Source organism: Amblyraja radiata, chromosome 3 (genome assembly GCF_010909765.2).
Source record: "Amblyraja radiata isolate CabotCenter1 chromosome 3, sAmbRad1.1.pri, whole genome shotgun sequence".
Taxonomy (NCBI): Eukaryota; Metazoa; Chordata; class Chondrichthyes; order Rajiformes; family Rajidae; genus Amblyraja; species Amblyraja radiata.
Window position 1 is genome coordinate 35486442 of NC_045958.1, and position 24711 is coordinate 35511152.

Here is a 24711-nt window from a genome sequence, read left to right on the forward strand (position 1 = left end):
ACTCACACTATACTCACAAGGCCGCTCCCTCACTCCAATCACTCCTGAAAATTGAACACAAGGTGAAACAGATTTGCTATAGTCAGTTCACAAAACTTTGAAATGTATTATAACTGTTCTCAGTTCATATTGACAAAAAATTAAAACAGGTGAAAACTAAAGTGTATAATTTTGACTTGATATGACTGTTGCATCTCAACATCAATTTGATTTGAATAAAAGAATTGCTATTCTTTTCCATGACTGCAGTTTTTTAGACAATGAGATTTAAACATTTCTATTTAAAAACCAATCTCTAAACTGGCTGAAACATAAAGAAAATTTAATACCTTTTCTTTTAAACCAGATGGATATTACGCAAGAGGAGAGACCAGAGCAGGACAAATTAGCAGAGTTCAAATTGCACACATTTTCCACTTCTGTCAAGATGTTATCTGATGGCTCCATGAAGATTGATGTGAAGCTTTATAATTGTATGCTGGATGACAAAAGAATAGCAATAGAGAAAGCCACATCAAGGTACTTTTATTATCTATAGAAAGTATTTAAATGTTGCATCTCAAATAATTTATAATTGTTTTTTATTATGAAGATCTTCCTGGCTTTATTGTTTAACTGGTTTTTGGCTTTAGGTATGGACGGTTTAGGTGCTCAGTACAGGAGTAGGTACCTGGAGAATGCAAGATGGTTTTTAATTTAAATTCCATTTTGTTGAATTGCATTCTTCAGAAGAATGATCAGCAATTTAGTTATTCTTGGGAACACAAAGCATCAAAATAGTAAAACACCTGCGTCTACAGGCATATAATAAAACTAGACTAAGTGTGACCCGTTGGGTCCCAGCATCACACGGGAGGGCTGGTCCCCCAACGCAATATTCCACCTCTCCACCAATTCCAATATTGGTGGCCAGTGGCTGGGTGTTAGGGTTTCTGGAGTGCTAGTGTGTGTGTTGTGGCCTGAAGGGACTGGTTTCCAGAGGGCTAGTATGAACATTGTGGGCCGAATGGATTCTTGGGCTGGCGGCTCAGTCACTCAAGCGCGTTGTGCTGGCAGCTCACTCACTCACGGCTGGTGGGCTGGCAGTTGACTCACGGCTATTCCTTGAAATTCCATTTCAAACAGGGTGCAAGGCCACCAAATTCAAGTGCAGTTTCTTACCACTTCAAGCGGGGTGCTCCTTCTTCTTTCGTGTGGCGTGCACAGCGTAAAGTTGTAGGTCAACTTGTTCTATTTGATCTTCCGTTTGTGCACGTCGAGTTGATTGCATTAGTCGAAACAGGGTGGACCACGTGAAGGTTGCAATCTTTCACTCCAAGCAGGGTGCAAGGCCACCAAATTCAAGTGCAGTTTCATACCATTTCAAGCAGGGAGCAAGGCCACTAAAGACAGCGAGTCGTGACCTCTCCCTCCTCCATCTTGCAGAGACTGAGCCACGCCCACACTTCTGGGTTTTATAGTCCCTCCCTCCTCCCATCAGAAGGGGCGTGGCCTTCATGGCATGATTGACGGGAGAGAGAATCTCAACATTTTTTAAACACTAATAACTCTTTTATTTTTCATCGATGGGAAAAATCCTCGGCACCTGATGAGCGGAGGGGGACGAGTAAGATGGCCAAAAATCACAGCCGTACGTGGTAGTGTTTTTTCTAAAATCAATAAAGCGCAAACAGGAAGTGGTCAAGATTAGACTTTTAATTATATAGAAGGCAAGGCAACTTTAATTAGGCAAGGCAACTTTAATTAGGCAAGGCAACTTTAATTAGGCAAGGAAGCTTTAATTATGCAAGGCAACTTTAATTAGGCGACACTGCTTTAGCATTTCCAAACCAAAGGCAACACAGCTTTAGCATTTCCAAACCAAAAGCAACACAGCTTTAGCATTTCCAAACCAAAGGCAACACAGCTTTAGCATTTCCAAACTATATTTTCAAACCACGTTAAGGGCACTGACAGGTCAGTAAACCCACTCACAGTTTAGTAGACATGTGGACAGTGTTATTCACAGCCCAGACTGAGAGACGTGACCCTCTCGCTCCCCCAATCTTGCAGAGACTGACTGAGGCACTCAACACTTCTGAGTTTTATAGTCCCTCCGGAAGGGGCGTGGCCTTCAGGAGAGAGAATCTCAACATTTTTTAAACATTAATAACTTTTATTTTTCATCAATGGGAAAAATTATCTTGTTCTGCGCAGCAGAGGGGGGCTCTGAGTAAGATGGCCAAAAATCGCAGCCGTAAGTGGCAGTGTTTTTTCTAAAATCAATATACAGAACAACAGGAAGTGGTCAAGATGAGACTTTTAGTAATATACTAGACCACGTGCAGACCCGTTTAGTCTGTTCCCCCAACGTGCGGTTGTGGGGGGAGGCGGCATGCAGCGTCACACACACTAACTATCCCCCCCCCCCGCACTCACGCTAATTACCCCCCTTGATATTATATTAATATTATTAATTTGCTCCTTTTACCCCATAACCACCCTATCCACTGACGCATAGCCCCCAACTTGCAGTCACATCTAGGGAGGGAGGGGAGGGGGGGTGGGGTGGGGTTAGAGAGTGAAGGCAGAGAGAGAAGGGGCGGAGACAGAGAGAGAGGCAGAGACACAGAGAGGGGCAAGAGGGATGGAGGGTGGAGAGGAGGAGAAGAGGGAGGGTGGGTGAGGGGGGAAAGGTGGGGGAGGAGAGAGAGAGGGTGAGAGTGAGGGGGAGAGAGAGGGGCTGCTGAGAGGGGGGTGAGGTGGGGGGAGGTGGGGAGCAGGGGAGGGAGGGGGAGGCTAGGGGGTGTGGAGGGGAGAGGGTTTAGGGGAGGGGGGGAGGCTGGGGGAGGGGGAGGAGGGGAGAGAGAGAGGGGGGAGAAAGGGGGAAGGGGGGGGGGAGAGAGAGGGGGGAGAGGGTGTGCTGAGAGGGGGGTGAGGTGGGGGGAGGTGGGGAGCAGGGGAGCGAGGGTGGATGGAAGGGGGTAGGGGTGTGTGGATGGGAGGGGGTTTAGGGGAGGGACGGTGGGGAGGGGATGGAGGGGAGGAGGGAGAAAAAGAGGGGAGAGAGAGAGAGAGATGAGGGAGGGGGGGAGAGAGGGAGGGGGGGAGAGAGAGGGAGGGGGGGAGAGAGGGAGGGGGGGAGAGAGGGAGGGGGGGGAGAGAGGGAGGGGGGGGGGAGGAGGGGGCGAGGGGGAGGGGGGGAGAGAGGGAGGGGGGGAGAGAGGGAGAGAGAGAGGGAGAGAGAGGGGGAGAGAGGGAGGGGGGGAGAGAGGGAGGGGGGGAGAGAGGGAGGGGGGGGAGAGAGGGAGGGGGGGGAGAGAGGGAGGGGGGGAGAGAGGGAGGGGGGGAGAGAGGGAGGGGGGGAGAGGGAGGGGGGAGGGGGGGAGAGGGGGAGGGGGGAGGGGGAGAGAGGGAGAGGGGGGATGGAGAGAGGGGGAGAGAGAGAAAGAGAGAGGTGGGGAGAGAGAGGAGGCGAGAGAGAGAGAGAGAGAGGGTGCCTTTTTACTCAACCCAAACCCCCTAAACAACCATTTGCAGGCAGTGCTTTTTTCCCCTCAAACTAACCATATTTTCATTTTCAAACCACATTATGGGTACTCACAGCTGTGGTGACATTTGTTCAGTGTCATTCAGAGCTCTGATTGAGGCACACCACTTGCAGATACTGATTGAGGCACACCACTTCCTGGTTTTATAGTCCCTCCCCCTCCCTCCAGCAGGGGCAGCAGAGAGAATAGGGAATTTTGTAAAAACAATAATATCTCTGTCTAATTTCATCGATGGTAAAAATCCTCGGCACACATGCGGCGGAGGGGGGCTCTGAGCGAGGTGGCCAAAAATGACGGCTGTAGGTGGCGGCGTTCTCTCGGAAATCGCAGCACAGAAGGCCAAAAGCGGTCAAGAACAGAGATTTAGTCATATAGATATAGATGTTTGCATCTGCACAGTCTATTCAATGATGTGGTGACTTTCAGCCATGTGCTTCAGCCAGGATACAACTTGTATTGATTGCAACTAATTTGTACTTTGTCATCCTTTGAATAGTATTGGTTTTATTTGATAGGCTGTCAATCATAATTTACAAAACATCTTGGTGCTTAAATTCTTATGAGCCACAGTTCATCCCTTTTGAAAGTCATCTCTAGTACTCATTTGTCATAATTTATTCAGCCATCCATTGGCTGATCTTTGTCCAAATTGCCCTATGACGCCAGAATACTTTGCAAATATACATAACCCAGATTTATTTTCCCTTCTGCCAAAATTTTTCATGCCTTCTCTTCCTCAGCTCAAAGAAATGATGATACAATTTTTCCCATTAAAATCTATCTATTTGCTACTTATTCCTTCCCTTTGTCCATGACGACAAGGGTTCCTACTGCTTTGCATGTTATGCAATGGTGCAAAGATTGAGTAATTGTTTTAAAATAAAACACTTTTCCCCCCATAAACTCCAAATAACAAATTGAAGATTAACAAGCAAATTGTAAAGAAGTATGAAAGAAAATATTTCAAACTTCAAAACCCAAAATAATTTTAAGACCATGAAAGAAGTGTTCTTATAAACATCTGCAGGGAACCTTAATGTGCTTATCGCAACAGCAGTTTTGTAGTATGAAGTATGCCAAATTACAGTGTAATTTTGTGGGGGGAAATGTGGGTAATGGTGTAATAGATTTAAAGAATAAATAAAGATATAAAGAAAGGGCGCAATACTTAACCTTCAATAAGGGATCAAGGCAGAGAAAATTGCTGACATATCAGTTGAAGAACATTGTGGGGCCAGTGATTCTTGATTAGTACAGGTGTCAGAGGCAATGGGGAGAAGGCAGGAAAATGGGGTTAGGAGGGAGAGATCGATCAGCCATGATTGAATGGTGGAGTAGACTTGATGGGCTGAATAGCCTAATTTTACTCTTATTCCTTATGACCATAATTTTATTAATTTTGAAGTAGCTATGGGAAATAAAAGGTGTATGGAGAGAGCATATTGACTGGTTTCATCATGGCCTGGTTTGGCGATTTGGTTGCATCATGGCCTGGTTTGGCGATTTGGTTGCATCATGGCCTGGTTTAGCCAAGAATGAAGGAGATTACAAAAGTGGTGGACACGGACAAATGGCAGCCATCATCATCAAGGATCTACATCACGCTGGCCACACTCGTATTTCACTCCTGCCAGCTGGGAAAATTTTTTGGAATCTGAAAACAGTGGCCTCCAGGTCCAAGATTCAAGATTCAAGAGAGTTTATTGTCATGTGTCCCAGATAGGACAATGAAATTCTTGCTTTGCTTCAGCACAACAGAATATAGTAGGCATGAATACAGAACACATCAGTGTGTCCATATACCATTATATAAATATATATACACATAGATAAATAAGCAGATAAAAGTGCAAATAAACAAATAATGGACTATTCATGTTCAGAGTTTTGTTTGAGTTGAGTTTAATAGCCTGATAGCTGTGGGGAAGCAGCTATTCCTGAACCTGGACGTTGCAATCTTCAGGCTCCTGTACCTTCTACCTGAAGGTAGCGGGGAGATGAGTGGGTGGCCAGGATGTTGTGGGTCCTTGATGATGCTGCCAGCCTTTTTGAGGCAGCGATAGATCCCCTCGATGGTAGGGAGGTCAGAGCCGATGATGGACTGGGCAGTGTTTACTACTTTTTGTAGTCTTTTCCGCTCCTACAATACAATACAATTTATTTGTCATTTGAACCCCATTGAGGTTCAAACAAAATGTTGTTTCTGCAGTCATACACACAAGAAGTGGGCGCTCAAGTTGCCGAATCAAGCCATGATGCAACCGGTCAGCATGCTCTCTACTGTGCACCTGTAGAAGTTAGAGAGAATCCTCCTTGACATACCGACTCTCCGTAATCTTAGGAAGTAGAGGTTCAGGACCAACTTCTTCCCAAAAATTATCAGGCTATTGAACACTGCAAATACCAACTAAAGTTTGAATTATGAATTATTTTGTTTGCATTGGGGACTTTGCGCTTGTGTTGTTATGCACTATATATTTTTTTTAATTGAACTTATTTTTGTTTTAAGTTATCTATTGAGTCCTGCTTACAAGCCTGTTTGCTGCTGCAATTAACAATTTCATTGTTCTGTTTTGATAGGCATGGCAATTAAACACTCTTGACTCTAGATCCACATTATTAAAGTTGTAATTTCCAGGAATTAGTGGGTTAGCATATGATGAGCATTTGACAGCACTGGGCCTCGATTTGCTGAAGTTTGTATGGTTGGGGGGGGGGGGGGGGGGGACCTCATTGAAACTTACAGAATAATGAAAGGCATAGATAGTGTGGATGTGGAAAGGATGTTTCCACTGGTGGGAGTGTCTGGGACCAGTCATAGCCTCAGAATTAAAGGGCGCTCTTTTAGAAAGGAGGGGAGGAGGAACTTCTTTAGTCAAAGGGTAGTTAATCTGTGGAACTCATTGCCACGGAGGGCTATGGAGGCAAGTCAGTGGATAGTTTTATGGCAGAGATTGACATATTCATGGGATTAGTGAACAAACAGACAAATACAATGAGTTAAGGTAGACCATACAATCTTTACTTTTACGTCAGACAGGAGTGGCTGGAGATGCTACAGTCCAGAAGTATCCAGTGATACTTCTGGTTTTCCCAAAATACCACTCAAATTAACAGAATCTTGGGGTATTTTATACACCAAGAGTCACGTACACAAAATATCAGGGGCATTCCTGTTATCAATTGAAAAGTCGTTAATCCTGTCTCTCTAGCTGGGGTTGTTCTGAATCATTAGAATGACTTAACCCATCCTGTCCAGTCTCAGTCAAGACTTTACTTAAACTCTTTAGTGTCCTATTCATTCCCTCCACTAATCCAAAACTCTGCGGGTGGTTTGGAAATGTGAAATCAGTCTTTAACTACTGACAAGGCAGAAGCCTCCTTCATCACTTTCCCTGTAGACAAGAACCTGGCTGCTCATTTGCATTCTAAAAGACAAACACTATGATCACATCAAAACAAGCTTTCCCAAAAGAACTCAAAAACTCAAAATCAGTATTCAATAGCTTTGCCAATATCCTTAAATCCTTAAAAAAAAAATAGATTATTGAGAAAAAACAATTTAAAAATTATTCCCAATTGTTCCAATCTATCTCCCCACATTTACAACCTCAATATCCTAGCATAAATGCACACCAATCACAATTTTCCCAAATCAACATTTTCTTTTTCTCTGCGATATTGACATTTCCAACCTCATCTAACACTTTAATCAGGATGCCAAAAGCACCCAGGTCTCTTTTTGAACTCAGCTCAAAAGATTAGAATTAGGGGAAATAAACAACTTAAAACATCGATAAGACAAAACAAACTGCACTTTTGCATCTCTCCTCTGTTTAAGAGTCAAAAGAAAAAGAATAAACAGTTAATTTCCACATAAATAGATGCGTATTTAAAGAACAAAGGAAAAGAAAATAACTGTTTAGCTCCACTCCCACATAACTGCAACTTCTTAAAGAGACACTACCTCTTAAAACATTTTTCCTGTGACATTCACTCACAAGTTGCCACACCTCATTCAATATTGCTAAATCTCAGATATTCACACACTTTAAACCGATAAAATTCTCACTCAAAAGTAGCACAATTGTACACACCTCATCGAAATTATTCAAATTCTTAAAACTGTGATACACCTAAATACGCACATAACCTTGCCCACCATTCACACGTGATGTGCTGAATTAACATGGAATTTTCACAAAGGAAAATGGGCATCACAATTAGGTTTTGAAATTGTATTTCCATTGTTTTCCCTACTTACCAACATTCATAAGGAAGTGTATATGATAGTAAAGAATGGACAGAAAAATATCAGTTACACAAACTTTTCCGAAACGGGGTTAGTCAGAGAGTCAATGGCGCCGCCCTCTCGTTTCCAAAAATCACGCTGCGCGCTATGAGGCGTCCCTCTGTATTAACTTTACATCACCCATGTCTTGGCAAGGCCGTTCTGTTTGGAAGAATCTTTGGTTCTATGGGGACCAATGTGCAGAATTCGGTGCTTTGGCAGAGGCCAGGGCCGACAATAGTATCCTGTCTCAATGATACTCTGGCTCTGCATGTTTAACTATTTCACTACTGGATTCATTAGTGCTCCTCCTTCTTCTTCTGCATCAGCCCTTTCTTCTCGTCTTTCTCATCTTCCTTTTTAGTCTCCGAGTCGCTATCAGTATCATTTTCCTCTGGGGGTGCCCTTCCTCCTCTCTCCCTACGGGATCTTAGTGGGGTAGCTCCTGCCGCCAGGGCATATAGGGGAGGTGGTCTACACTATTCCCGACTTTGTTCCTCATTCCCCACCAAATTTATTGCTCATCCCCCCTCTTCCATAAAATCGCCATGCTATACAAGGGGTCCCTGAGGTTATTTTATTTTAGCGCCTTTTCCCCCCCTTTTTTTCAACCAATTGTCGCTTAATTTGCGACAATCCTTTACTTTTTTGGCTTTATTCTGTTGTTTTATTATGCCAATTACATTCTGCTTGTAACGCATCCCAATTCTTAGGTATACCATGCATTTTCATCTTTTCTGCCTTTTTAACAGTTTCTACATTCCATGTTCCTCCGACTGGCCAGGATTCATCTCCCAAACGTTTGGTTAGCTTATAACTTAATATTCTATAGTCTTTGTTACTTTTAGGATTCAAATAAAACATGTTGGATGTACGTTCCCCCGTCATTTTTATCCAGATTATTCCCCATAGCCGCGAGTCCCTTCTCAGCCCGGCTATTTTGTGAAAGACAAACTTGTTTAGTTTGCGGAGCCAATTGCCGACTACTTTCCCAATAGAAAAATCTCTTACCAACTACTTTCCTAGTAGCAAAAATATATTAATTTACGACAAACCATTTTAGTTTGCTCTATCCAATTGCCGACTACTCTCTTGGTAGCAAAAAACATAATTTAAGACAAACCTTTTTAGTTTGCTCTATCCAATTGCCGACTACTCTCTTGGTAGCAAAATACATACACAATTGGTCTTACCGTTGTCTGTATTCTACGGGAGTCGGTCTCAAAGGGTCCTATTGGAGCTCAGTTTTCTCCCTGTCTGATCCCGGTGGTGTCTTGTCCCGTTATCAGTTAGTTCCCCTAGCTGGCCTCTCTTACCTGATTGAACTCTTCAACCAGAAAGCTTGTCCAAAAAAAACAAAAGTGGTGCCACAACAATTCGGTCAAGCATCCCAGCAAACAATGCAATGGCAATTAGCTCTTTCATTACAGAAAGGGTAAAATATGGCAGCAAACGATATAATAGCGATTAACCATGATTGAATAGCGGAGTAGACTCGATGGGCTGAATGGCCTAGTTCTACTCATATAACGTGAACTTGTGAACTCACCAGCAATATGAGGTCAAGGACTTTCACTTCTCTTTCTCCTAACATTGCTGTATGATTGTCTCTTCCTTCCCCTCTGCATTTTCTGCCTTTCTGTATTGCAGATGAATTATAAGAGGTCAATTTATTACTGTTGCTCTTAGCAGTGCTGGAATACCAAATGACGAGGATTCGTAATCAAGATGCTATTGCATCTCAAATAATCTGAAATTTTGGACTCCTCAAGGAGCCCTACAACACTACTACTGGCGACTCTCAAATTAAAAATTAAAAATTAAATTTCTTTATTTATATAGCACATTTTTAGTCAACTTGCATTGACCCCAAAGTGCTTCACATAATTACATCCACACACACAGGCAAAGGTGGGTGAAGTGTCTTGCCCAAGGACACACACAGGCAAAGGTGGGTGAAGTGTCTTGCCCAAGGACACAACGACAGTATGCACTCCAAGCGGGATTCGAACCAGCTACCTTCCGGTTGCCAGCCGAACACTTAGCCCATTGTGCCATCTGTCGTCCACTTCTGTCGTCAAATCTTCAGGACTTCAGAAGTTTTTAATTGAAGAACAGGCCAAAATCCAGCAAGGGTGGATCTGTTGCATGTAATTATTCCCACATAAAGTAACCTGCCAAACTGTATTTCTGGTGGCCCAGTAACCATGAATTGCTTGCATTGATAACTGTTGAGATTAAAAACTACGGTCCTTTTTACGTTTGGGAATTTATTACTTGGATTTTCTCAATCTTTGTTTCTGAAGGAAATAGAAACATTTCCATGTGTGTTGTATTCAGTAGCTTGGATTTCAAACTCTTAAAAGTTAAAAACCATCTTGACAGTCACCCATCTGGCTAGGAGAAAAAAGCACAGGGATACCCAGTATATATCTCCTTTGTAATTTAATTCAATTTCTCATAAATGCATACTAATGGTGATTTCCCTCTCTTCAGAATGGTGGAAATGAAACTAACAAATGAGAAGAATGCAATGATTGACTTCAGTTACAAACAAGGAAGAGAAGGCATGTTTCTTGATGCCATTATACGTGATATCTATGTTTGTGCAAGCATGGAATTTCTACTCACTGTGGTTGACTTCTTTGTCCAAGCAAATAATCAAGTCTCTGCAGTTCAGACGAACAAACCAACAGTAACACATACAAACGAACAAGGTTTGGAAAACATACGCACATTTTTATTTATTTATGTTTGTTAAGTGTAGGTATTTGCGATCTGTTCCTTTTTATCTTAGTGTCATCGCAAACTACATCGAAAATGGAACTTGTTGTTCGTGTTCAGAATCCAGAGATCATCTTTGTGGCAGATTTGAGAAGAGCAGATGCTCCATCACTCGTCGTGACTGCTCAGTGTGAGGCTGATATTAACAATGATTCGGAAAGTCAAAAGATAACTGCAGCTATTAAAGATCTAAAAGTCATTGTCTGCCCATTTCTAAAAGAAAAAAGAAAGGATCAGGTTACCACGGTATGGAAGTTTAAAATTGTTTTCATAAACATTTGCAATTGCTTTGTGTTGTGCAGCTTTTCAGCTCTGCTTGACAATTATTCATAAATTCTATTTTAGTATGTGTAAACACATTTCTGTTGCATATTAATATTGCATGGTTATGTACTGAAGTCCAGCCTTATGGTTGTAATTTTATTTCTGAAATATGCAGGTCCTGCAGCCTTGCAATGTGTTCTTCCAAAGTACACAAGCTGCTTCTGGTACCGTTAACATGGAGTTGGCCGTGAAATCGCTAATGATGAAAGTATGGAAATGTTTTGTCAGTGTGTAATTTTTAAATTATGTAATAATAATTAGAAAATACTTTATTCAACGATATATAATGATTTGTGCATTCTTATTTCCTAGGTATCACCTGTTATTATTAACACTGTGATTACAATTACGTCTGCCTTGACTCCAGCTGCTGACAGCCAACAGGACAAGAGCAGTGAAACCCCACATGACTTTTGGAATAAGAAGGACGTGAAAGATTTAAAGTTCTGGTTTTTTGAACATGCTAATGATGACTCTAAGGATGGCCGAACAAAACAATTAGATACAACAGAGCAGAGCCTGAGAATGACAATTGAATATGTTTGTCTGACTCTGGAAGCGGGTATCGGGCACAGAACTGTTCCAATGCTATTGGCAAAGTCAACTTTTGAAGGAGACGTGGTAAACTGGAGCACACTTATCAACTTGAAGTGTCACCTTAACTTAGAGGTAAGAAGTGGTTTCGAAAATCTACCATCCAATACAAAGTTCTTCTTCGAGCCGCGGGCGCGAGACTGTCCGCGCGCGACGGGCCTGTCCTGATCCACTACCGAACAACTGTGCCGCCGACCTGAACACGCCCCGGGTAGGTACAACTCGCCACACAGGCCTCCCAGGGGGACTGCGGTGAATTCAATTCAATTCAACTTTATTGTCATTGCACAAATACGAGTACAAGTACAACGAAATGCAGTTTAGCGTCCGGTCATAGTGCAAGATAGAAGAAATAAAAATAAAAAAACAAAATAAAAATACAAATAAAAATATGGTTAACAATGTGTGGACTGTGGATGAATTAAACTGGTACATAGGCAATAAATATATACAAATGTATACAAATGGGAGAGTCTAAAGATAGCTAGCGACGGGACTCTGAGTTCAGCAGTGTAATGGTGTTATTGGAAAAAGCTGTTCCTCGGTCTGCTTGTGCGAGACCTGAGGCTCCTGTACCGCCTCCCTGATGGGAGGAGGGCAAACAGTCCATGGTTAGGGTGAGAGGGGTCCTTGATGATTTTCCCGGCCCGTCTCAGACACCGTTTTCGGTGGAGGGCATCCATGGCAGGGAGCGGGGCACCGATGATGTGCTGAGCGGTTTTCACCACCCGTTGCAGTGCCTTCCTGTCAGCTGTGGTGCAGCTGCTGTACCATACCGTGAAGCAGGTGGTCAGGATGCTTTCGCTGGTACAGTGGTAGAAGTTGGACAGGATCTGGGGGGACAGGTGAGCTTTCTTAAGCCTCCTCAGAAAGTAAAGGCGCTGCTGCGCCTTTTTGATCAGTTTGGTGGTATTGAGGGACCAGGACAGATCCTCTGAGATGTGTACCCCGAGGAATTTGTAGTTGGAGACGCGCTCCACCTCAGTCCCGTTTATGTGGATGGGGGTATGTCTGCCACCTCTGGTCTTCCTGAAGTCAACAATTATTTCCTTCGTCTTCTTAGAGTTGAGGACGAGGTTATTATTGGCACACCAGGCTGCCAGGTTCTGGACGTCCTCCCTATAGGCTGATTCGTTGTTGTCGCTGATCAGTCCTATCACCGTGGTGTCATCGGCAAATTTTATGATGGCGTTGGAGCCATACTTAGGGACGCAGTCATGGGTGAAGAGGGAGTAGAGGAGAGGGCTGAGCACACAGCCCTGTGACACGCCGGTGTTCAGTGTTAGAGTGCAGGAGGTGAGGTTGTTGATCATAACAGACTGTGGTCTGTTGGTGAGGAAATCCAGTGTCCAATTGCGGAGGGAGGTGGTGATGCCAAGTCCGCTGAGTTTGGTGATCAAGCTGGCGGGGATGACAGTATTAAATGCGGAGCTGAAGTCGATGAACAACAACCTAATGTAGTAGTTGTTGTTGTCCAGGTGGGTCAGGGCAGAGTGTAGGGCCGCAGATATGGCGTCCTCTGTAGACCTGTTGGGCCGGTAGGCAAACTGATGGGGGTCCAATGTGGGGGGGGGGAGGCTGGCTTTGAGGTGAACTCAAAGCACTTCGCGATGACGGGGGTGAGTGCCACTGGGCGGAAGTCGTTGAGACTCCCTGAAGCTGACTGTTTGGGCACTGGCACAATGGTTGAGGTCTTGAGGCAAGTAGGGACGACACCCTGGGCCAGTGACAGATTGAAAATGTCAGTGAAGACCAGGGATAGTTGTCCAGCACATGCCCTGAGCACACGCCCGGGGATGCCATTGGGGCCGGCAGCTTTGTGCTCATTCACTTTGCTCAGTGCGCCTTGTCAGTGCAGTGAGGCCTGTCTGGGCCAAAGGAGGCTTAGTGGCGACAAACATGGGAGCCTCTGCGGCGGCAGCATGCGACTTGGCGGTGGGACCTCGCGATCGTGAGGGAGGGGGGGGAGGACGATGGGGACCCAGCTTGGGGGACCGCCGGGTGGAACAATGGAGGGACAGTGGGAGAACAAGGGGAGGGCGGGGCACTCTAGTTTAGAATCCTCTTCCCAGGGGATAAGTCTGTGTTTGTTTCCGTGAAGGCGCTGTGCACACGGTAGCCAGTCAACAGTCTCTTGTCTTTTTCTTTTTGTTTTCACTTTTAATTTCAAGTGTTCGTGCACCTTGTGTGGTGTGACTGTTGGCAGACCAATTTCCCTCGGGGGATGAATACATTTTTATTGTATCGAGTTTTTTTTAATAACGTTTTGGGATATTGTTGATGCTGTAATGCCTCGTGATTGTTTCAGGCTTAAATCAGTTTTACAGATTTGTAGCATTACAGTTCCAAAGAAAATATTCAATATAGACAATGAAGTAGATTGGAAGATAGGGTTTATGCCTTATGGGAGGGCTATTCAAAAATCTGAATACAGAGAAAGATGATGTTACTGAGTCTGGTGGTATGTGCTTTCAAGCTTTTGTATCTCCTGCCCGATAAAAGTGGGGAGAAGAGGGAATGAAAAATATCCTTAATTATGTTGGCTGTTTTCCCGATGCAGTGTGAAGTGTAGATGGAGAATGCGGGGAGACTGGTCTGTGTGATGGACTGAGCTACACCCACAAATCTCTGCAATTCCTTGTAGTTTTGGGCGGAGCTGTTCCCAAACCTAACTGTGATGCAACTCGATAGTATGCTTTCTGTGGTGCATCTGTAGAAGTTGGTAAGTCATTGGAAGCACACTGAACTGCCCTAATCTTCTGAGGAAGTAGAGGTGTTGGTGTGCTTTTTTTGGCTATAGTTTCAACTAGACCAAGTGCAGACCCGTTGGGTCTGTTCCCCCAACGTGCGGTTGTGGGGAGGGAGGCGGCATGCAGCGTCACACACACTAACTATCCCCCCCCCCCCCGCGCACTCACGCTAATTACCCCCCTTGATATTATATTAATATTATTAATTTGCTCCTTTTACCCTATAACCACCCTATCCACTGACGCATAGCCCCCAACTTGCAGTCACATCTAGAGAGGGAGGGGGGGGACGGGGTTAGAGAGTGAGGGCAGAGAGAGAAGGGGCAGAGACAGAGAGGGGCAAGAGGGATGGAGGGTGGAGAGGAGGAGAAGAGGGAGGGTGGGTGAGGGGGGAAAGGTGGGGGAGGAGAGAGAGAGAGAGGGTGAGAGTGGGTGAGAGTGAGGGGGAGAGAGAGGGGGTGCTGAGGGGGTAGGGGTGTGGAGGGGAGGGGGGTTTAGGGGAGGGATGGTGGGGGAGGGTAGGAGAGGGAAAAAAGAGGGGAGAGAGAGAGGTGGGGAGAGGAGGGGGGAGAGGAGAGGGGGGTAAAGAGGGGGGGGATGGGGAGAGAGAGAGAAAGGGAGAGAGAAAGGGAGAGGGATGGGGGGAGAGAGAGAGGTGGGGAGAGAGAGGAGGCGAGAGAGAGAGAGAGAGAGAGAGTGCCTTTTTACTCAACCCAAACCCTCCAAACAACCATTTGCAGGCAGTGCTTTTTTCCTCAAACTAACCATATTTTCATTTTCAAACCACATTATGGGTACTCACAGCTGTGGAGACATTTGTTCAGTGTCATTCAGAGCTCTGATTGAGACACACCACTTGCAGAGACTGATTGAGGCACACCACTTGCAGAGACTGATTGAGGCACACCACTTCCTGGTTTTATAGTCCCTCCCCCTCCCTCCAGCAGGGGCAGCAGAGAGAATGGGGAATTTTGTAAAAACATTAATATCTCTGTCAAATTTCATCGATGGGAAAAATCCTCGGCACACCTGCGGCGGGGGGCGGCTCTGAGCGAGGTGGCCAAAAATGACGGCCGTAGGTGGCGGCGTTCTCTCGGAAATCGCAGCACAGAAGGCCAAAAGCGGTCAAGAACAGAGATTTAGTAATATAGATGTGGTTGGACCACGACATTATTGGTGATATTTACGTCGAACAAATTGATGCTCTCAACCATTTCCACTTTGGTGATGCTTTCTGAAGTTGATAACTCTCTCCTTAGCCTTAGTGACATTCCTTCCATCTCCTCCCTTCATATTGTGTTGTTATTTGTCGAGATCCATTTCACTGCACTGGTGTCATCTGCAAACATGTAGATGAAATCAAAGCAGAAAATTGGCCGCATAGTTGTGAGATATCGGCGGGAGTGTCCAGGAGAGCCGCGTGCAGCGGGAGTGTCCCCGGGAGTCACGCGCGAGCGCGCGGCGGGGACTGCTGTGAGGTGAGGTGGGGGGCACTCTAGCTTAGAATCCTCTGCCCAGGGGATAAGTCTGTGTTTGTTTATTTGTTCATTTGTTCTAGTGAAGGCGCTGGGCACACGGCAGCCATCCAACAGTCGCTTGCCTTTTTCTTTTTGTTTCACTTTTAGTTATGTTTTTGTGTACCTTGTGTGTTGTGACTGTCGGCAGACCAATTTCCCTCCAGGGATGAATAAAGTTTTATCGTATTGAGAGTAAGAATACAGACTTGAAGGGAACTAGATTTGAGAATTGTTATGGAGGATGTATTGGTGCTTATCCTTGCTGATTGTGGTGTATAGCTCGAAAAGTCAAGGATCACGTGGCAGAGCAGGTTGACTCTAAGGTCCAGGACTTTGACGATGAGTATGGATGTGTTTTTGATGTTGATGGTGGAGCTATAATTGATAAATACGAGTCTGATGTAGGTGTCCTTATCCTGATGTTTCAGAGGTGAGTGTAAAGCCAGGGAGAGGGCATCTGCTGTGGATCTGTTGCAACAGGAAGCAAACTGCAGTGGAGTTCAGGAGACTGAAGTTAACATGCACCATGACCAGTCTATCGAAGCAATTTATAATGATTCCCCCAGATTCTGATTCACTCACGGATTCAACCACTCGCCTACATACTAATCGCAACCACTACACCTGAGCTTACTGATCGCAAAGGGATTGGCAAGCCAAGGAAGACGTCCACAGCTGATGACAGAAGAATTCTCTCTATAATAAAGACAAATCCCCAAATACCTGTCCGATAGATCAGACTGCACAATTTGAGATTTGTAATAGAAAAAAATCACATGTGGTTAAAGTGCACATTGTCAAGTTTTAATAAAAGCCATTTTAACACATTTTGGTTTCACCATGTAGAAATTACAGCAATGTTTATACATAGTCCCCCCCCATTTGAAACCAAAATGTATAAAAATGGCCTTTATTTAAATCTGACAATGTGCACTTTAACCACATGTGATTTTTTTATATTACAAATTTCAAATTGTGGAGTACAGAGGCAAATAAATAAATGATGGGTCTTTGTCCTAAACATTATGGAGGGCACTGTGGACATAAAATTGGCTTCATGGAAGGAAGCAGAGGGCGATGGTGCTAAGCTATTATCGGACTGGAAACCTGTGACTAGTGGTGTGCCTCAGGGTTCATTGCTGGGCCTGTTACTTTTTGTCATCAATGATTTAGATGAGAACATACACGGCAACATTAGCAAATTTGCGATGATACAAAAGTGCGTGGTTTTGCAGATAGAGAAGATGGTTGTGAAAAATTGAAGCAGGATCTTGATCGATTGGCCAGGTGTGCTGAGGAATGCTTGATTGAATTTTATACAAAGAAATGTGAGTTGTTGCATTTTGGGAAGGCTAACATGGGCAGGACCTACACAGTGAAATGTATGGTTCTGGGGAGTGTTGTAGACCAGAGGGATCTTGGAGTGCAGGTGCATGGTTCCTTGAAGTTGGAGTCGCAAGTAGATAGGGTGGTCAAAAAGGCGATTGGCACATTGACCATCAGTATTGAGTATACAATTGGGAGTACATGTTGCAGTTGTAAAAGACGTTGGTGAGGCCGCATTTAGAGTATTGTGTTCAGTTCTGGGCACCATGTTATAGAAAAGACGTTGTCAAGCTGGAAAGGGTACAGAGATGACTTACAAGGATGTTGCCAGGGCTGGAGGGTCTGAGCTGTAAGGAGCGGTTGAGTAGGCTGGGACTCTATTCCTTGCGGCGCAGGAGGATGAGGGGTGATCTTATTGAGGTATAAAATCATGAGAGGAATGGATCGGGTAGATGTTCATAACAAGAGGATTTCAGTATAGGAGTAAAGAGGTTCTTCTGCAGTTGCATAGGGCTCTGGTGAGACCACATCTGGAGTATTGTGTACAGTTTTGGTCTCCTAATTTGAGGAAGGACATCCTTGTGATTGAGGCAGTGCAGCGTAGGTTCACAAGTTTGATCCCTGGGATGGCGGGACTGTCATATGAGTACGCAAAGACTAGGCTTGTATTCACTGGAGTTTAGAAGGATGAGGGGGAATCTTATAGAAACATATAAAATTATAAAAGGACTGGACAAGCTAGATGCAGGAAAAATGTTCCCAATGTTGGGCGTCCAGAACCAGAGGCCACAGTCTTAGAATAAAGGGGAGGTCATTTAAGACTGAGGTGAGAAAAAACGTTTTCACCCAGAGAGTTTTTTCACACAGAGGGCAGTGGAGGCCAAATCACTGGATGGATTTAAGAGAGTTAGATAGAGTTCTAGGGGCTAGTGGAGTCAAGGGATATGGGGAGAAGGCAGGCACGGGTTATTGATAGGGGACGATCAGCCATGATCACAATGAATGGCGGTGCTGACTCGAAGGGCCGAATGGCCTCCTCCTGCACCTATTTTCTATGTTTCTATGCACAGTCTCTTGCCCAGAGTAGGTGAATCTAGGACCAGAGGACATAGGTTTAAGGTGAAGTGGAAAATATTTTTCTATTACAAATCTCAAATTGTGGAGTACCGAGGCAAATAAATAAATGATGGGTCTTTGTTATGGAGGGCACTGTATGATCATTGAATTTGCTGATGAAATAAAATAGGATGGCAAGTGAGGACATCAGAGTGGAAAATCGCATCTTGGAAACTGATGCAATGAAGACAGAGAAACTGAGAGTAAGGGATGGTGTCCTTGCAAGAGGCAGGTTTGGAGATGGTGTAGTTGAATATTTGAGACTTTCCTCTCTCTGAACTCTGATTTGACCTCTTTGTTCAATAAATAAATTTCTCCTTAGACAGAACAAGGGTAGAGTTCCTCGCCTTTCATCCTGCCGACATCCACATCCATTATATCATCGTGATCTCACTACTGGTCACAACTGCCTGTGCCCACTTGTTTCTTCCTTCCACAGAAACTACTCTCTCCGAAACTCGTTGGTTCACTCATCTCTCCCCATCTCCTCCCGGGCATTTTCCCCTGTAACCACAGGAGATGTAGCACCTGTCCCTACACCTTCTCTACACCATCCACGGACCACAGCAGCCCTTCCACGTGAGACATTGGTTTACTTGCGGCTTTTCCGACCGTCTAGAGCATTCAGAGCTCCTCATATGGCCTCCTCGACATCGGCGCGACCAAGTGTAGACCACATGTCAGTTTCGCAGAATACTTGTTCTCTGTCTGCCAAGGCTTGTTCGAGCCTTTTGGGGGTGAGCAAACTCGCTGAATGGTGGAATCGATCACAATGAGGACAAAATGACATTTTTCATGAAGTGATCCATGAATAATCATTTTTATCTCCCATTCCCATTCCAATACCGACCTTCCTGTCCTTGGCCGCTTTCACTGCCAGACTGAGGCAACACGCAAAGTGGAAGAACAACACCTCATATTACTCTTGGATAGTCTTCAACAATATGAACATTGAATTTTCCAATTTCAAGTAATCCCCCACTCCCAACCCCCACCCCCACTCCCAACTCCCACCAGTGTTCTCACAATTTTCCCATCACCCGTCACTACGTTCCATTTCTTTGCTCCTCCTTCTTGTCTCCCATCCGTCCCTATTCCAAGTCCTCCATTTCCCTTTAATCCCCTACTTACCCTCCCCTGTCCCTTCAACCCATGTCCCTCCATCTGGCTACATTTCATTCCTTTTCTTTACTTATCTAACCCTTTTGTCTCCATTTCACCTCTAGCCTTTGATCTCCACCAAGCTTCCCATCACCCCCGCCCCCTCACTTGTCACTTGCCAGGCTTTTCCCCACCCATACCTCTCTTTTCCAGCTTTCTTCCCGTATTATATCTGTCTGACAAAAGGTCCTGACCTAAAACATCACCTATCCATTTATCTCCACTGATGCTGACTAACCCACTGAGTTCACTTTCCTTTTGCTCAAAATTCAAGAATCTACCATCTCTTGTGTCTCCATGAACCATATAAGATCCTGAATAGTCTTGGTGGATGTGGAAGATGTTAATTCTGGGAGAAACTTCAGCTTATTGTTACAACTCAAAAGTAAAAGATTAACAATTTGAGTCAAACACAGTGCAACTTTTTTCTGAGGATCATGAGCCTACAGAGATGTAGATAGATAATTTCTTGGTGTAGTGGGGCGTAGAACGATTATAATGGATAGAAAAGAATGTGGTGCTGAGCCATGACATAATTTAAAGGTTGAACAGGCTTGTGGGTCCAAATAGCTTGCTCCTTCTCAGAGTTTAGATGTTTATTTTGTGCACAGTTGTAAGTGGTGGATCAGCCAACTGGAGAGGTTAGTTCTGGTGACTGGATCTTCAGTTAACATGTTGCTGCTTTTATCGTGCCCATTTCACTCTACTGCATCTTTGTATAATTGGGGGTGAGCAAACTCGCTGAATGGTGGAATCGATCACAATGAGGACATACCGACATTTTTCATTAAGTGATCCATGAAGAATATATATATATTTTTTTTTAACTCAATCAATTTGTATGGATGAGGCTTGGATTCTGCTTTCCTATCACAATACTGTGTTAGCATGCTACTCGTGGATTCTGTTCATCAGCTCAAACATTGAGCATCAGTTTGGGCCATTGGGAACCATTTGCAGAGAATGATAGACGTGTAAGACTTTTATTCTCCTGCTTTGGAAGCTGGATGGAATGCTTGTCAAACTATGATGAATCACTATAGTCATTTTATCCACCAGGTGCATTATTACAATGAAGTACTTGCTGTATGGGAACCTCTAGTGGAACCATTAGAGCTTGAAAATAGCGATGAATTTAGACCTTGGGAGCTTGGGATCAAGGTATGTATATCTATCTATATACTTTTAAAACTCTGTGTGTGTGTGTGGGTGTACGCCATTTTGCATTTGAAACGTATCTCCTCGAAAACCAGACGCAAAAGCGCGGAGATTTTTACAATTTCGGTAGGGATTTATCTTATGAGTTCAGTAATCCACTCCTTGGTCAATTATTTCCCCAGATTTTGAATTAAATTGATCACAAAACTCATAAAAATAAAAAAAAATCGCCGCTTGAGCTGCTGGCGTCACAATGCCCACATGCCGACCAATCCAGGCACACCTGCCTCCAGGCCCCGCCTCCCCGCCGCTGTGGATTAAAATGCGCAGAAAGATCGAGAAAGTTCTGCAGAACAAAGATTCTACAGTTCCGTTCCGCTATAGCTTCTTTGTTCTACAGATCTCGGGGCAGCGACTCACACGCTGCATCCACTCCTCTCCGCTATAGGATAACCATATAATAACCATATAACAATTACAGCACGGAAACAGGCCATCTCGACCCCTCTAGTCCGTGCCGAACACATAATCTCCCCTAGTCCCATATACCTGCGCTCAGACCATAACCCTCCATTCCTTTCCCATCCATATAACTATCCAATTTATTTTTAAATGATAAAAACGAACCTGCCTCCACCACCTTCACTGGAAGCTCATTCCACACAGCTACCACTCTCTGAGTAAAGAAGTTCCCCCTCATGTTACCCCTAAACTTCAGTCCCTTAATTCTCAAGTCATGTCCCCTTGTTTGAATCTTCCCTACTCTCAGTGGGAAAAGCTTTTCCACGTCAACTCTGTCTATCCCTCTCATCATTTTAAAAACCTCTATCAAGTCCCCCCTTAACCTTCTGCGCTCCAAAGAATAAAGCCCTAACTTGTTCAACCTGCGCTTAAACCTCTCATCACTGTTGGCGCAGCTCATGAAGCCCTGCGCGCTCATTCCAGCTGTGGGTTTCCAGAGTCAGAAGCCGCTTCTCTCTCTCTCTTCATTAGGCAGCCCGGCTCTCCTCCGCCCTCCCCCCCCCCGGCCCAGCTCTGTCATGCTGGCAGAAGTTGGGACCCCCGCTGCTTTTCACCGTCCTCAGATCGCTCCGTGCCTCGCTGGCGGCCCGCAGGCTCACTCGGGACCCCGCCCACCCGGCCACTCCACCCTCTCTCCCCGTACTCAGGGTCTGAAGCGTTCAGGGATCGGTCCTCTGTGATGACCCGGAGATAACCGGCTGGCTCCGGGGGTAGAGAGGATGCGCCGAGGATGCGAGGCCATGGAGCTGAGGCTGATTCCGAGGCAGACGGCTGCTGGGCGGCCCTACCCCTCTTCTCCCTCCCTTCTTCCCCCCCCTTCTCCCTCCTCCTCTCTATCCCCCTCCCCCTTCCCCCCCTCCCCTCTCTGCCCCCCTCCCGTCTCTGCCCCCCTCCACTCTGCCCCCTCCTCTCTCCCCTCCTCCATTCTCCCTTCCACCCCCTCTCTCTTCCCCCTCCACTCTCTCCCCTCCTCCACTCTCCCTTCCACCCCCTCTCTCCCCCTATACTATCACTCCGATCCACCCCCTCCTTCCCACCCACTCTCCCCTCTGCTCTCTCCCTCTCCTCTCTCTCCCCCTCCTCTCTCCCCCTCCTCTCTCCCTCTCTCTCTCCCCCCTTCCCCTTCTCTCTCCCCCTCTCTCGCCCCCCACCCCCTCCCTTCCCCCCTCTCCCCTCCTCCAACCTCCCTCCCTCTCCTCTACACCCCCTCCTTCCCCCACCTGCCCCACTCCCCCCTCCTCTCTAACCCTCTCCTCTCTTCCCCCTCCTCTCTCCCCCTCCCCTCCCACCCTCCTCTCTCCCCTCTACTCTCTCTCTCCCCGCTCTCCCCCCTCCCCTCCCCCATCTACCTACCCTCTCTCCCCTCCTCTCTCCCTCTCTCCCCCTCCACCCTCTCTTCCCCCCCTCACCCCTCCTCTCTCTCTCTCCCCCTCCTCTCTCTCCCCTTCCACCTCTCTCTCTCCCCCCCACCCCTCCCCCTCCACCTCCCTCCCCTCCTTTCCCCCCCCTCTCCCCGCACTCTCCCCCATCTCCCCCCCCCTCCTCTCTCTCCCCCTCCTCTCTCTCTCCCCCCTCCTCTCTCTCCCCCTCCTCTCTCTCCCCCTTCCCCCTCTGCTCCCCCTCTCCCCTCCCCCTACCTTTCCCCCCATCTATCTCCCCCCTCCCTCCCCCTCTCATCCCCCTATTGTGTGTGTGGGGGGGGGGTGGTTAGTGTGTGTGTGATGCCGTAGGCCCCCCCCCCCCCCCCACCCCCGGCAACCGCACATTGAGGGGACGAGATCTAACGGGTCCCCCTTGGTCTAGTTCAATATAATTATGTCTTACATATTTCAATTCATACTGAAATCATTCATTTTAATCAAAAATGCATTCAATAATAAGAAACACAATTTGTTCCAATTGCATGGGGTTGTGAATGTCACTGGCAATGCTATCATTATTTATCAATCCCTAATTATCATTGAATTTAAGAATTAATAATTTTGTGAGTCAAGGTTATATAGAGACCACATTATAGTGCCTTCAGACAGTATTCAGACCCCTTCACTTTTTCTACATTTTGTTACGTTACAGCCTTACTTTAAAATGTATTTTAAAAAATGTTTTCATCAATCTACACACAATACCCCAGAATGAAGAAGCAAAAACAGGTGTTTCGAAATTTTTGCTAAGTAATTAAAAAGAAATAACTGAAATATCACATTTACATAAGTATTCAGACCCTTTGCTATGTCACTCAAAATTGAGCTTAGGTTCATCCTGTTTCCATTGATTATCCTTGAGATGTTTCTACAACTTGATTGGAGTCCACCAGTGGTAAATTAAATTGATTGGACATGATTTGGACAAGTCTGTGAATGTACTTGAGTGGCTCAGCCAGAGCCCGGACTTGAACCTGATCAAACATCTCTGGAGGCACCTGAAAATAGTTGTGCATCAACGCTCCCCATCCAACCTGAGCTTGAGAGGAGCAGAATGGGGGAATTACCCAGGTGTGCGAAGCTTGTAGCGTCATACCCAAGAAGACTTGAGGCTGTAATCGTTGCCTTAACAAAGTACTGAGTAAAGGGTCTGAATATTTATGTAAATGTGTTATTTCAGTTATTTATTTTTAATAACTGCATAAAATTCTAAACACCAGTTTTCACTTTTTTATTATGGGGTTTTGTGTGTAGATTGATGATAAAAAAAAATGGATTTAATCAATTTTAGAATAAGGCTGTAATGTAACAAAATATGGAAAAAGTGAAGGGGTCTGAATACTTTCTGGATGCACTGTATGCAAAAGTAACAGATTTCCTTCCATCTTCCACCTGGAACTCAAAGTCATATACCAATATTGTAGTTTCATGATACTGCGATTAAAAATATATCTTAAAAAAAAATAGGCTTGCATTTATTTAACTACTCGAGTTTAAATTCCACAGGTACCATTATTGTATTCAAAAATAAGTTTCTTGATTAATGGCTGTGATCACTGGCTGCTAGTCAACTAACTTAACCTCTATGTTACCACCCCAAGTTAGGATGAGAATGAGAAGTTGTCATTTTGTGGGGCGGTGGTGAGGCACATCAAAAATGACAGTTGACTGCAGTGTTCATCCTCCCTAGTTGTGATCACTTGATTTTCTAACCTGGGATATTTTAAGAAGGAACTGCAGATGCTGGAAAATCGAAGGTACACAAAAATGCTGGAGAAACTCAGCGGGTGCAGAGGCATCTATGGAGCGAAGGAGATAGGCAACGCTTACAATACAATACAATACAATTTATTTGTTGTCATTTGAACCCAGAGGTTCAAATGAAATTTGGTTTCTGCAGTCATACAAACAAGAAGAACCAAGACACAACACAATTTACGAACATCCATCACAATGAATCTCCTCCTCACTGTGATGGAAGGTAAAGTCTTATCTCTCCCCTGCACCCCTCGTTCTCCTCCCGATGTCAGAGTCAAAGCCCCCGGCGGGCAATGGTAAATAAGTCCCGCGGCAATTATAAAGCCGCGCCGGGTGATGCAAGGCCGCGCTCCGGATCTTGATGTTGGAGCCCCCGGTGGGCGCTAACAAGTCCCGCGGCCATTCAAAGCCGCGCCGGGCGATGATGTAAGGCCCCGCTCCAGGTCATCCTCAACCCCG

At 45.3% G+C, this 24711-nt stretch overlaps 1 protein-coding gene across 2 annotated transcripts in view; it reads left to right on the forward strand.

Moving 5' to 3' along the window:
• Positions 1–24711, forward strand: part of vps13a (vacuolar protein sorting 13 homolog A) — a 346213-nt gene that overhangs the window by 170093 nt on the left and 151409 nt on the right. For both annotated transcript variants that reach the window (XM_033017572.1, XM_033017571.1), the window contains exons 37-42: positions 347–519; positions 10318–10538; positions 10619–10851; positions 11045–11137; positions 11242–11598; positions 20453–20554. In XM_033017572.1, coding sequence (XP_032873463.1) covers positions 347–519; positions 10318–10538; positions 10619–10851; positions 11045–11137; positions 11242–11598; positions 20453–20554 — 1179 coding nt within the window. The remainder of the gene's footprint in view (positions 1–346; positions 520–10317; positions 10539–10618; positions 10852–11044; positions 11138–11241; positions 11599–20452; positions 20555–24711) is intronic.